This window comes from Polyodon spathula, chromosome 1 (genome assembly GCF_017654505.1).
Source record: "Polyodon spathula isolate WHYD16114869_AA chromosome 1, ASM1765450v1, whole genome shotgun sequence".
Classification (NCBI taxonomy): domain Eukaryota; kingdom Metazoa; phylum Chordata; class Actinopteri; order Acipenseriformes; family Polyodontidae; genus Polyodon; species Polyodon spathula.
In genome coordinates, this window is record NC_054534.1 from 28,129,018 (window position 1) to 28,143,824 (window position 14,807).

Sequence of the window (14,807 nt, forward strand, 5' to 3'; positions counted from 1 at the left end):
TATGAACCCAAAAATGAAAAAATAAATTAACAAATCAAACAAAAAATAAGTGGGAAGAAATTGCAATGAAAGTAAAAGCTACAAACGTAGGTCCTCCTTGAGGCAAAGAGGTTCTCAAGAAATGGCAGGATTTCGCTTATGTGAATGTTTATTGCAACGAGCCGACTACAAGTGTGTCTGTGGTGTTGCTGACGATTCAAAGCAACTAACCTCTGAATAGCAGCCCTGGCTAAGTTCTGTCTCTACATTCCCACAGTGCATTACAACCTCCACGGACATGTCAAGATTATGCCAGATCGCTAGTGAATTCAAGTAGCCGTTCAAGAGCGACTGCAGTTACGATGGTGTTCGGGAAACACTGCAGTTTGCAAATGTTGCACTTCGGACGGTTTGACGATGCTGGTTAGGTTAAAGTTGCTTTTGGGAAACAGGCCCCAGGTTTGTAGGGTACGGTAGGGATTTTGAACAGAAAACTACTAACCCCTGAAACTCATTGCATAAATTAGTAGCTTAAGACAGGCTAACTAAAGACAACTGAAAACCCAGGTTCAAGAAAGTAAAGATATGTTTTCAGTATAAACATACAGGTTAATTCTGGTACATTTTTCCCAATAGTGAGCACACAGGTGGGCAAAAGTAGCTTTAAAGGTATCGGTATCAGTGAAGGTCAAAGTGGGGTTTTGATTGCATCCAAATGCCATTTAGCCACTTTGAATGTGACTGAAATGCTTAATAAAAGGTTTAATGTAAAGGGTGGCATCAGACATGTGATCTTCAGATTGGCTGTGACAAGTCAGGAGACTTGTCACACCCAGGAGACTGATAACCTTTACAAACTTAAGGTTTGTTTTTCAAGAAACATGTAGGTGTCAAGCATCCAACCATTACCATAAGAGATTAATCAAACCAGGAATAGCACTGCTAAAACAAACATGAAACCAGACAGTTGCCAGTAAAGGGTAAGCGCAGCACTGAACAGTACTGAATATAGTAATCAGTTTTTCAGGTGATTGATATGTGTCATTCACACAATAATTTGATAGGAGGGCATCATTCAGACAAATCACTTGAGGTACACAGTATGATACCTGATTCTAACATCCAGCAATATACCTTAGGCCTGCACTCATAGCTCCATATTAAGCAGAAATTCATTATTTGATTAAACTACAGACACGAGTGATATCAGAATAAACAGCTGTCTTGGCTGCTGTTTGTGTGATATAGCATCATAAGCAGCATTAACCCAACACTGAGCTTTACAACCGGGTAGCTATTTTGAACAGTCTAACAATGTGCTTGACATACTATTGTACACAGAACATGTAAGCAAAAATGGCAAAAACATTTATAAAATCACCCAGAATGCACTCATAAACACAATGAAATAGCCACTGCTTCAATATATTTATTTGTTGCATTTGCTTATACAATTTTAATGGGTTTATATTGATGAATTATTGTTAATAATACAATCGTAAAAGCACACTGTAATGTAGGTTTGTAAAGAGTATTAAAAACCTCAGTGACATCCTACAGGTTACATGTACTGTTTTACACATGTCTGCTACTGAGTGGAATATTAATTTGTGTTTTGTACTGGATGCTTGTAAAAACACTATCAGCACTTAGAAGGAGGGCTTTGACTATAACAAGTAAACACACCTGTCTTCAATAACATAACACAGATGATAGTGAATGAATAATATATTTCAGTCAAAAATGCAAAACACCATATTTTCTCTGCAGAAATTATTAAGAGTCGTATAGTAAACAGCTGCCGTGCGGCTATGAAGTAACCTGTGCTCCTGCCTTACCTTATTGGAGGCCATCTCACTGACGGAATGCCTGGTTTGTAGTGTGTCCAGCTGGTCCAAACACCAGTCCAGCTCCTCCAAGGTCTCGGTGGCCAGTTTCTGGTAGGCCTCCTCTGCAAAGAGACAGGTAAATTCAGTTCTCAAGCGCTTCACAGGGCTAACACAGACATCCAAAGGATCCACTATGCCATAGACAGCCATGTTCGGATGCCCAATGTTCACACATGAGTGATTCTTCATAATGTTGTAAAAACCCTTCAGTGAAGAAAAATATCTGCTTTCCCAGTTCAGAGCAGCCTCCTTATCCAGGTATCACAATATTCCAATCCCAGTTAGATTACTATTGGTTGATCAGACACATATAGTTCTGGGTCTATGTATCAAGCTATATTCCTTGTAAAAGCCCCACTACTGTCAATAATCCAAACTATGGCATAAATGGCCAAAACAATCCCAAGGCGTATCCATAGCAAGGTTAAAAATCAGTTTTTGACTTGTGAATAAGTCCATGTTAACAGAGAATATCCATCTAACTTCTCCAAGCTATAGCATTTAATAATGCATAGCAATAACAAAAGAGAAGTACTGTAGCCCAGCTTCTTGAGACAGTTAAGTGGATCAGTGATGGTAAATGATGATTTGATTTCCTGTTTCTTAAGCCTCCGGTATTAATGACACATTGCTCACAACTGCCTGACAAAACAAAAAATGTTTCTGTCTCTTCAATCTTTTAGTTAGGGAAAGACTCTTATGAGGCATCGTGTAGCCAAGCAAGAGCGCTGCTTCCTTTGAACCAAAACCAAAAGCTTTAGCACTACACGAGCGGTGAGTCTGGAAATCGTAAAACCTGGCATGGACTTCTTCTGACTGGTGGACCTGATACTGCATAAACACTGCAGGCACAAGGCTGCCTTTGAGTTGTGGAGATAACACCCACAGAGGACAGCCCTGAACAGTATTTGTATAATTACAAATAAACCAAATGCGTACGTTTCCTTTTTGTTATATAAAACAAAATTGGACTGATCAATGCAGTCATTGTTATGAATTTGCAGTGTTGTGTGGACGTGGAAGGGGAACGTAGCTTACTTTAAACGCTGACGTTTCACTGCAATGGCTTCATTGTGCTTGTGAAAAAATAGATCAATACGATGGTGATTTGTATTTAATCTAATGTTCCTTATATGTAAAGTTTGCATGCCCCACAATTTTGTTACATTTTAGATTAAAATATGAACCCATGTGCAATGGTTTACAATATTCATCCATATATCTGTATAGCCATACACCTGTAAACCAGACATTTTTGGCCTTTTAGTTTGCATACATTCTATAAAGGTACCACTTGCCACAGAAAGAGGCTGCATACATTTATCTCATAACAAGAAATTAGTGTTTTTGTTTTACTCATAAAAAACAGGAAACTACAGTGTCTCATGATCTAGTTGTCAAGGCTGCAGAAATGTCTTATGTGAAGAACAGGGCTGCTGGTAAGGATAACTTTATCATACTGAAGGGGATTTTTTTTAATGTTCTAAAATGTAATTTATACAGTAACCCTTAGTAGTCCATTTATTCAGAGCTTGTCTGGCACGTCAGGTCCAATTTATTTTCACAAGTGCTGTTTATTTTACACGTGCTGTTTAATTTTTTTTTTTTATTCAGAGTCAGACAGGTTTAAAAGGCCCTGCATATCTATACTGCATCTCCACTCAAGCCCCACCCCTTGTTCGCTGTATTTTTCACATAACTCTTTATAGACGTGCACACTGATAAATCCTCTCCTGATCACACGTTTTATCACCAAACTCCTCAATAATGCAATCCAAGTCATTATTTTATTACTATAACATCTATAAAAGCTCAGCAAATGTCTGTGATATTCTTTGAGCACTGACTGCGGAAGCAACTATCTCCTTTGTTTGTGTCCGTGTTATCTCTGTGGTGCAGGAGCTATGGGTATTGATGAGATACGCCCTCCCCCCACCCTTTTTTTTTGGCTTCATTCAGCTCCTACCGGTCTCACTTGGTCATTGAAAGGTTTGTTCTACTTTTTCAGGAATAAAAACTAGAGACCTGTGTTTTACGTCTTTTTGATGACGTCGGACGGGCGGGCAGGGTCCAACATCAAACTGGAAAGGGAAAATTGTAATGTCGAACCTGGCCTGACATAGGACCACAAAGGCTTAATGGATTGCAACCGCAACTAAACTTCCTTCCATCTGAAACCACATTCTTCACAATTACCTCACGATCACGTGACTTTCGACTAGTCGACTACCAGTTTCTGAGGTTGACTATCACTTAACTGGTTGTCTTTTTGGTGCTACCCCTACATACTGTTGAGGTTTCCAAAAAGATAAACACCTTAAGCGTGAAAGAGACAGCTACAGTCCTCCCTCGCTATACCGTTCCTCTTAGGATGCTACCCTTGCATTCTACCAGCTAATAGCCCTGAACCAGTATGCACCGATATACATCAAAATCTACCCTTTATACTGACATCCTCGCAGTGCGCCACTAGGCCAAGCAAATCTCTTTTTAGTGTCTGCAGTTTACTGGATTTCGTAGTAAAATCATGAAAAAGTATGGAGCTTGTCAGCTGTCTGACTTACCCAATAAAAAGCCCACAGCATAGAGATTCACCATTCCTTTGCATATTGTAACTGATTGAAAAACGTAAAATGTGCAGTTGTGAACTTTTTCAAATAACTATATGATGTTCCTTGACAGGATGGTCGAGTGGTGACATCACAGACCAGGAAGTAACCACACACAGGCAAGGTACTACGGGTGAGTCGAAAACACGCTCTTTTTTTTATTAATTAGAAATAAAATATTTAAACAAAACACTAGATACAAAACAAAATAGCACAGTGGCCAAAATAAACAGACACAATCTTCTAACAAGTAGCATACTGGTGTCCAGCCAGCATGAGTAGCAATTGTTATTTTTATATCTTATCAAGTTCCTCCTCTCTGAACAACCCACAACCCTCATGAGTGGCAGATTTGCTCTTTATATATAAGTGGCCATCTCCAAATTGGTAATCACTTAATTCATTTGGAGATGGCCACATTATGCACGGGTTTAGCTGGAATTTTAAACCCATCCATGCTGTAAAGCAATAAAAACAAAACATTGTTTTTAAACACCAAACAATACCTTTAAAACATAATAATACAACACAAAATACAAATAAACACAGGGGTGGGGTGTACCACCCCATCACATGTTCATTTATGGCTGTATTATCAAATTGAAAGGATATTTAAAATCACAACATTAAAAAACCCAACCCCCCCCCAAAAAAAAAAAAAAAAACTAAACAAAAACAAAACAATTTATACCTATTACAGCTAAGGTTCTGACCACTTTCTGTTATGTAAGTAAATGAAAGTCATTTTTTACCTTCGTGGTATGATATCATAAAATAAATAGAGATACTAGAAAATAATGGAAAGGAGTACAGGTCACTGAGTCCATAACTTTAACTTTGAATGAAAAAACATGATTGGCGTTAGACATGTGGCTATACTTGGCTGTCTGACAGAGAAGCAAGAGTGAAGTGCACAGAGTTCCACAGCAGTTCCAAGATATTTCCATTCTTACAAAATATCAAATTCAAGGAAAATAAAACTAAGAGTGTTAAGAAGGGTATTAGAAATACTCTCATTCATAATAGCTCATGATAATCTATTTTTTAAATTGTGGTGATTATTTTTTGTATTGCTTTGTAAATGTAGAACGCAAACTTGCTAATGTAAACATTTCTGTGTTCACATGAAACTGCCTTTATTTCACAGGTGGGAGCTAGGGCTGCGTGAAAATATAGGTTAGTACTTAGATGCTTAGCCTCGAGTGAATGATGATGGCCTGGAGTGCTTGTTTTGAACTATTAGTGGCCTGCGGGCCAGGGCAAAGGATGGGGTCCAGACTTTATAACGCAGGAACCTCGTACTGCAGAGGTCAGCCCCATGGGCCCCTGGGACCCCCTGAAAACATAGAAACCCTCTGACTCTGATTCTGCCTCCAGACAACAGAAAGATTAATAATCTAGAAAGAAGGAAAGAAAGAGAATCCCTGAGAATTCCTGTCTCCAGGAGCCACCCTCAAAGAGGTGAGGAAAGCCCTCCAAGGCAAGGCACTGGAGTATGCCTGCAGGGGTATCTGAAAGACAGAGTTTGTTAGTACTTGGTTTTTAGTATTTAAAGATTGTAGATGACTACAACTCTTACTGGTACAGTGAGAGAGAAAAATAGTCTCCTGTTTAGAGAAAAAAAAGCACATGAACTACAAAAGAACAGTGTGGCCGGTAGTCCCCTCTAACTCGCTGCGACGAGGACCTCCCTTTGAATGAAGGCATGAGTAGCTGCAGCTGACTCGAGGCCGGGGAAGTGAGACTCACTAACCCCCCCAGAAAGGATGGACCACTGGCTCTCCGCAAACACTGCACCTGTGAAGACAAACAAAAGACCGCGTGCCAATGTGCAACAAAGAACAGAGATTTGGGTTTCATAACTCCAGTCATTCCTCTAACAGTGGAACTCCTTATCTCATATGTGGTAGCTGGATTTGATTTCAGACTACAGGCACTTCCTGTGGACCATTGACAGCAGCTGATGCCCAGTTGCATGTCGGAACATCAGCTGTGGCGACCGGAAGTGCTGAACACGAAGAGAAGGCGGTCATGATTGGAGTGGCGAATACTGGCTTGAAGTAATGGAGAAGGAACCTGTTTGTCCATATTGTTGAGCTCTGTATTAATTGAGGCAATTGAGATAGCAATGGGGTGAATGAGGGACTTCAAGTCCTCAAAATATTGTTATGAAGCTAAAAGATGAGTTTGGGTACACCCCCCGGTTGCTGCGCTGCTGTGCAGAGGAGTGCAGCCTGTCCTGGGACTCTGTCCGAGAGAGATTGCAGAAGCGCACTTGTGAGAAGGAGACAACGTGGATGTAGCAAATATAAAGGTACAATTATTATTGAGCAACGCCATACACTCACTTCCAGCCGGGATGTTGATATTGTTGTCACGCAGAGTTTTAAAGAGTTTGGCGATCCTTATAAAATAGCTGCTCCAGAGGCTGAGCCTGCTGGCAGGGGCGCTCTGATCTCTGTAGTGCCGGGGCAGCAGGTCTGGTTGTTGGGTAGGGGTTTGCATTAAAAGTAGATGGTCCATCTGAGAAATTAATAAGATATTTTTAGAAGATTCTGGCAGGGAGGTTTCCTGCAACGTATGCAAAAAGCAAAACGCAAGAGAAGGAAGATAGATTGTGACGTGGCTTAAATAGGCAGATAGCTTTAATAGGCAGGAGAAAATGGGAGGAGAGGAGCTCTATCTTCTGCCCCTGAACCCCACTTTAAAGTTAACATTTAAAGGTGTGCTGCGTTGTAAATGACTAAGTACAGTTAATGTATATCGTGGTGGAAGGATGCTGTCACTTTAAATCTTTCCAGTATAATGATGAAAAAGGCATTGCAATTGGTTAATCTAATGGATGTTTTTGTAAAACACCAATCACAATGTTTTTAAGCAGCTATCTTGTTTGTTTATGTCCATGTTAGGTCTGTGGTACAGGGGTTGATCCGCCCCGTTTTTTCGGCTTCTCTCGGCTCCTATCGGTCTCACTCGGCCATTGAAAGGTTTTCTCGTTTTTTTCCGGAGAAAAAATGACTAGAGACCTGTGCTTGACGTCTTTTTCATGATGTCGGACACTGACCGACATAGGACTGCAAAGGGTTAAATATACCTAGCTTACTTTTTGTGTGAAAAGTGCAAGAAAATAATATTCCAGATCGAAATATATTATAAAAATACAAAAAATACAAAAAAGAGAATGAAAATGTATGTACTTTATGGTGCCTTAGTTTTGTTTTTTCTTTTAAATAGAACTTATAGCATACAGCTCAGGCATTTAGATAAACATTCATTAATTCCAAACTTAGACTTTACAATGAATCACTCGGTGTTGTGAAAGGACATTATCAATATTATCTTCAAATGAATGGAATATGAAATTACTATATGACAAAGTATTCCAGAAACAACAAGTTGTTTGTGTCAAGCAATGACAGAATTGGGAGTTTCTTTATTCTGAAGTAAGACAGGCCTTCTGCCTGCGTCATAACCTTATTATATCAAAGAATGTATGAAAACCACCAAGTCGTTTGACCTCATTCTGTCTGCAGGTGGTACGCCATCATACAGGTCCACATGCTCTTCACAGTGAAAATATTGATATTAGCAAGTGAATCATCTCTAATGAAAACATAATATAAATAAATAAAACAGTGTTAGACGTAAGACATTAACTCAGCATGTCAGGTTGTTTGGTAGTTGTTCCATTCACATTAAAGAACAACTAGCAGAGTTAACAAGAACAGCACTACTTTGCATTATCACATGCTGTACGTACCACATCAATATATTTAATGTAATTCCGCAAGCTTCAAAATATTTTTAGTCACACTTCTTAAATTAACAGGGGAATAAAACTGGGTTGCTGGCAAGAAGGAATATTAGCATCATAGACTATCTCTACCATGCCCCCCCCCCTCTCCCTGCAAACAACGCTGATGGCTGTTGTGGGGAAAGAAAACAGGCATTGTTGCACGAGACAGCATCGTCTAGATACACTATGATGCCTTTTAGACAAGCTCTCTTTCCCTGACGAGTTAAAGTTCAGAAATGCTGCATGGAGGAATCAAATTACTTCAGCAATAACAGCCACAGATGTGGGTACTGTGGTAATGAAGAGCCCTTATTTGTGTCAAGAGTGTTAATGGACCATGTAAGATCATTAACTAAACACAATATCCACACCATAGAATTCCACTGCTGTTGCAAGCTACTTAAAGCCTGAGCATTATCATGTTCTGGTTTTAATACTCTAATTTCATTTAGTAAGTGTGGGCTTAAGTGAGCCCGCAATCTAGAATGTTCTTATTGAACATTATAGATTACCCAGTGACTAATGTGGACTTGCCAAAGTTTACATAGTCTAAATCAAGGAGCACCCCATTTGTTCTGTCTATGATGACAAACAGTGGAAAACGCCCCACAGTTTAGAGGTACAGTGTACTGTACAAGTGCATTTTACAAAACTGTAGTATGCGAGAAAAGGGTTTTTTACAAAGCAGTCAGCTCACTCAAAATGTCAACTACCTCCTCCTAGAAGCCACAACCTTTACCTCACAGCTCAGCAATGAGACCCCACAGCGCACTGTACTGGTTACCCACGGCTTAGAGGGAGCTCATGGGTTTTGAAGTGCAAACACCTACTGTACAACCTTACACATAAAAAGTCTGTGCACTTTCAGAGGCAGACACTGACACAGAGATACTCTACAGTAGGGGGAAACTAAATAAAGGAAATCAGGAAATGAACTGCAGAGCAAGGAACATGAGATGAAAACAAGACATACAATATATTACACAGGAAAACTAAGTACAATAGCTGAAGAAATAATAACTAATGGGGAAAGAGGACAAACCATTCCACTTCACCAATGCAATTACAAGAAAACACCACAAGTTGAGTGGATAACAAATTAAATCTGTGCAAGTGCAAGTACAAGTGCAGGAAGCTTTGGCCACAAACCTAGGCCTGAAGTAGGTGGTAATGTGTGTGGCAAAACCGTCACATCCCCATTGTCAAAAGTCAAAAATGATACTGGTTCAAGGGGAAAGACTATCATACCTAATTGATCTATTTGCTCAAAAAAAGTATATTTTAATTGTACTGTTACTATAGCAGCTTTAAGAAGTGCAAACTAGCACTGCAGTAAAAATGAAAAATAACAGCAATTATATTACGTTAAAACTGCTAACTTAGCCGGATATATTACGTTATCTTTCTCACAGTATTTTGTTTGCTATTTAGTACCTCTCAAAGTAAATATACTGCTAGCAACAGAATAATACAATCCCTGCCTCTGTTGTTCTTTATATTCAGCAAGACTTTGACCCTTGTCAGCATCTTGAGGGTATGCAGACACTGGCCGCCAGCCCAAGAATCAAGGAAATTACTGTACTGTATCATACAGGGCATGGGTTCATGTTAGCCTCTTTCTGTCTTCTAAACTCAACAAGCAGAGACATTTATTATATGAAATGAAGCAGATGGCATCACATACCAAGCATATATGGGACATGTCATACGAGGGTTACGCGAGTACCGCACTATGCCTGCAAGAAGCAACTTGAAAAATGACTGACAAAAGCTGGCAAGGTTGTCATAAAACCCTTTATAAAATGTGACACAAGAAGAAGAAAAAAAAATACAACAAACCTGGTATATGTATATCATGTAAAGCCATACCTCAAAGACAACTGTACATTAGTTTTTATAGACACGTACCTATTTTGTATACATAAAGAAATGCAATAAATATTGGTGACCACCATACTGAAAAGCAATGCATTACTCATTGCAAGTTGTATCACTTGTGTCTACCACTGAATCTATATTCAGGCAGAGAGAATGCACTGCACCTTTGTACTATCCCTGGGTTTTGTTTTAAAATCTTATCCCAATTTACTAATGCTAATAAATTACTTACTGTACTGTTGGGAAAGGGGAGTGACTGCTAGGGAAATGTCAATGTAAGTATCTTCTGCTTAACTCTTTTATTGCACCTGGACTTGAGTAGTTGTAACACTTACAAAAGAGTTCCTGTTACAGTACCATCCACATGTAACTGTTTAATATCATATTATGTGTGCTCTCTAGCATTCTCAGAAACTATATTGCTGTTTATTCTAAGATCATTATTTACTACTGTGCAGCCACTGAAGTGAAGTGAGGTGGTTTTTAAAAAGGATCACAAGTAGGGTTGCCACCTGTGAGGTACAAAAAAAATGTGGATTTTGTGGATGCAGTACATCGTTTTGTGGACAAAATGTGCATTTTGTGACATCACTGATGACACACTATCACACTGGTACTGCAGTGCACCAATTTACTCTGAAACTGTGATTTATGGGGCGCCGTTTGTGTCATCATCATTTTGTCATCATGAAATGTTTCATTTTGATGACAAAATGCACATTTTGTGACATCACTGATGACACACTATCACATGGTACATGTGTCAGCCAATGGTTTGAGGCTGGTGTTTGATACTGCATACACATCTTTTTTGCTGGGCTTGTTTCTTGGTGGGAATAGAGTGAGATTACTTCCGTTTTGGAAGTGGCTGATTCCATGATTGTACAAAGCATGTTACAGTCATATTTGTCCTAAATTGAACCATGTCGTAAAATATTGGGACTGCCGTTAATGTGTCCATAATATGTTGTATCCTTTCAGTAAAATCTCCCTGCCATCTGTGGCGCACACATGTAAAATGAAAGAAAGCAGGGAGGAGTTCTGAATAGACCCAAAGGTCGGGGGGGGGGGGGGGGGGTGCAGAATTGCTCATCATCTGCACTATAAAATTTAGCATGACACCACTGCATTTATACAAGGTGATTGTATCACAACAATACTGAAAACAAATAAGTAGCTCGACAAGCTTGTGATATAGTCGCCTTGGATAAATGCATCAGTTAAATTAATTAATAATAATAAAAGAAGCCAATCATTTTTTTTTTTTAATCTATCAAAACCATATTAATAGCTTTATTGTTTAACCTCTCTTTAGCCCCTCATCCAAATCTATTTACTGGTACAGTATAGTATTACAACAACTTAAAATATTTTTGATTGTCTTGTTTAAGCAACGTTTGCACCGCCCCTCTTGCCAAGGAAAAATGAAATATGGTTAGTAACGGTTGGATGTTTCTTTGGAATTGAGAGGAGAGTCACCTTGGCAATGAGCAGCAACATAGAATGATGCACAGTTAAAATGTGTTAAGAGTTGAAAAAAATTAAAAACGTATTAAAAATCTCACGGCGGACCAACTATTTTAAGACATGGATCGATTTAGGACAAATATGACTGCGCCGTGCTTTGTACAATCAAGGAATAAACTACCTCTGAAATGGAAGTAATCTCACTCTACACGTAAGAAAGTATTCCCACTAGGAAACAAGCCCAGCAAAAAAGATAAGTATGTACTGTCAAGCACCAGTCTCAAAGCATTGGCTGACACATGTACCATGTGATAGTGTGTCATCAGTGATGTCACGAAACGTGCATTTCATGATGACAAAATTATGATGACACAAACGGTGCCCCATAAATCACAGTTTCAGAGTAAATTGGTACACTGCAGTACCAATGGGTTCTTGGTACATTCCACAGTATATTAAACTCTAATCTAAATTAATGAATAGGCTAGTAAAATGTACTTTATTTTAAGCAACACTGCTTGTGTTTATAAAGTTGAATATAAGATTTCACTAGCTGATCCTTCATTAATGAGCGTATATTATTTTACAAAGCCTTCGTGCCTGGGTGTTGTTTGGCAAATGTAATCCACTGGGGCGTTGAATTCTGATAGTAAAAACATGAAGCTAATTGACAACTTCTAAATCCACTTAACCTTGTGTGCTTTGGCTTACTAATTGTTTTACAAGGGTACTTTCTGCAACAAAACAACAATGAGTAGCAGGAGTCGTTCACGTCATGTAAAACTAATCAAATTCTAACTGAAACAAACATGATGAATAGAAACCTTTCTTTAAACTGCAATACATGTTGGTAAAGCAAATGAGCGATGTCTTGGTAGAATTCCTTGCTGCTATGCAAACAAACTCAAATTTGACTAACCTAAAGGCTACCTTCAGCCATGGCTTAGGGCCAACATTCACACAAACATTGTGAAGTTGCTAAATATACTGGATTTTACTTCACTTAAAGTATTCTAATGATATAATATTTGACAGACCTGGTGAAAATTTTCCCCCAAAAAAATCTTAATAATCCTAAAAAAAAAAGATGTCCCGTACATTTTCTATGTACCTGTGATACAGTGGGCTTATTTTTTACTAATAGTGTATTAATATACTATATTTATGGTCTCCTAATTTCTGATTCAGAACAGAGGATTGAAGATGACAATAAGGTTTAGGTAGGAGTACTGACATAAACATCTGCTTTATCTGTACCAACCACTTAATGAGAAGAAACGACAGCTCTAAAAACCAGTCTGAATGCTGTTTATGTTTCCTGTTTTTATACCACTGGGGATAGGTGGGGGTTTTCTCACACCATGCATTACAACCAATAGTTCAAACCCCAGAGAGACATATAGGGATGTATTGAAGTTCGCTTGGCATTCTTCAAAACTATTCAAGATTCAGACTTTATGTCAGTGAAACCTTGTTGGCTACTTTCAGATACAATTCTATATCAGTAGAATGGAATTAGGACATTATTATTATTATTATTATTATTATATTATTATTATTTATTATTATTATTATTAATTTATTAATTTATTTATTTTTTTTTCTTCTTTGCTTATTTAATTTACCTTTAAGCTCTGTTAAATAAAATAAAAAATTGATCGTCCAGAACTAGAAGTGAGCATTTGTAAAAAAACAGTTAATAAACAGCGAACACTCAAATAAAGCAGAACAATTATCAGTATTAGTAAAACTCCCATTTTGTTTTTATTTATTTATTTTCGCAGCAAACAAAGATTATTTTCACATGTCACTCCTAATGGCATCACAATAAAGCATGTAAAATAATGCTTGGTTGATACTGTGTGTTTTATGCATCAACCTGATATTGCTCCCTCAACTACAAAACAAAGTGTATTTTGAAATACACACAATCTGACTGTAAAAGTTAAACGGTATGTATTATATGAATTTTTAAAAAATGACATTTTAATTGCATCTTAATTGAAAAAAGTTATTATTTTTTTAAATTCTACATCAGATCGATACAACTTTATTACGATATACTCCCATTCATCTTTTACTCTCTCTCTCTCTCTCTCTCTCTCTCTCTCTCTCTCTCTCTCTCTCTCTCTCTCTCTCTCTCTATATATATATATATTATCTATATATAGTATATATATATATTAATATATATATTATATATTTAATATTTATATTTGTTTTTATGATAGAGAATATTAGCACTGGCAATCAATGCAGCTTTTTTCTATTTGTTAACAGTATTTAAATGTATTCACAGTTTGTTTTTTATCGCAACATCCAAATTATACTGTTTACCGAAACAATTACATTAGGCTAAAAGTATGCTTAAAGGTCATTACTATTTTTGTATTCATATTTGTTCAAGGTCTTTCTGATTCTATACAGCAAGTACAATAAAAGCAGCTTATTTCAATACTTGGCACAGAGCCTATGTCTACACATGGATGGACTGATACTCTCTTTCTCACATTTTTTGTATTGTCACGGGTGTTAAAACATGTCTGCACTTTCATTCCAGTGAAACTCTGATTCTTTCTGAATGCTTTACAGGGAAAAGAGAAGCTAAAGAGGGGTCACGCTGGAGCTAGTGTGCTCCACTCCCTCCCTTCAGGCCGTCCTTTCATTTCCAATAGCTCTGCACTCACTTTGTGTGGTTTCAAGAGCAGGGGTGCCATTCTCACTAATGATGACTCCTCTGACGTCAATGGCATTCTTATCATGTTTAGTGCGACATCAGAAACCAGCCCTCAGAGGCCACTCTGGTTTAAAAAGGCTGAGTTAACGCTAACACACGGAATGGACTCCTGAACCAGATGGAATGTGGAATGGCTGTAAACAACATGCTGTGCTATCAGGGTCTTCCTTTGAAAAAAGGATACACTTTGCTGATCAATAATTGGGAAGGCAAGGAATTATTTAAACTACTGCTAAAGCAGATGAATTCCAAACTATTAATTCATTAAATACAGACACATTTCTGTCTATCTAAATAGTCTTGAGTGTCTATGAGAGTGTGTGTACATCAATATCTAACAAGCTGGGGTGCTGTGTCAGCTTGCAAGCTGCATACATATACAACTGTGAATTACAATATGATGTACAGTTATTCCCTAAATGTACAGTTTGCAACTTGCAAATTTTGTTCCC

General features: G+C 38.0%; 1 protein-coding gene across 5 annotated transcripts in view; it reads right to left on the minus strand.

Annotated features, from left to right (window-relative positions):
- The window catches only part of LOC121316796 (cAMP-specific 3',5'-cyclic phosphodiesterase 4D-like), a 373,613-nt gene that overhangs the window by 22,992 nt on the left and 335,814 nt on the right, over positions 1-14,807 (minus strand). For all 5 annotated transcript variants that reach the window (XM_041252005.1, XM_041252014.1, XM_041252022.1 and 2 more), the window contains one exon: positions 1,818-1,930. In XM_041252005.1, the coding sequence (XP_041107939.1) occupies positions 1,818-1,930 (113 nt within the window). The remainder of the gene's footprint in view (positions 1-1,817; positions 1,931-14,807) is intronic.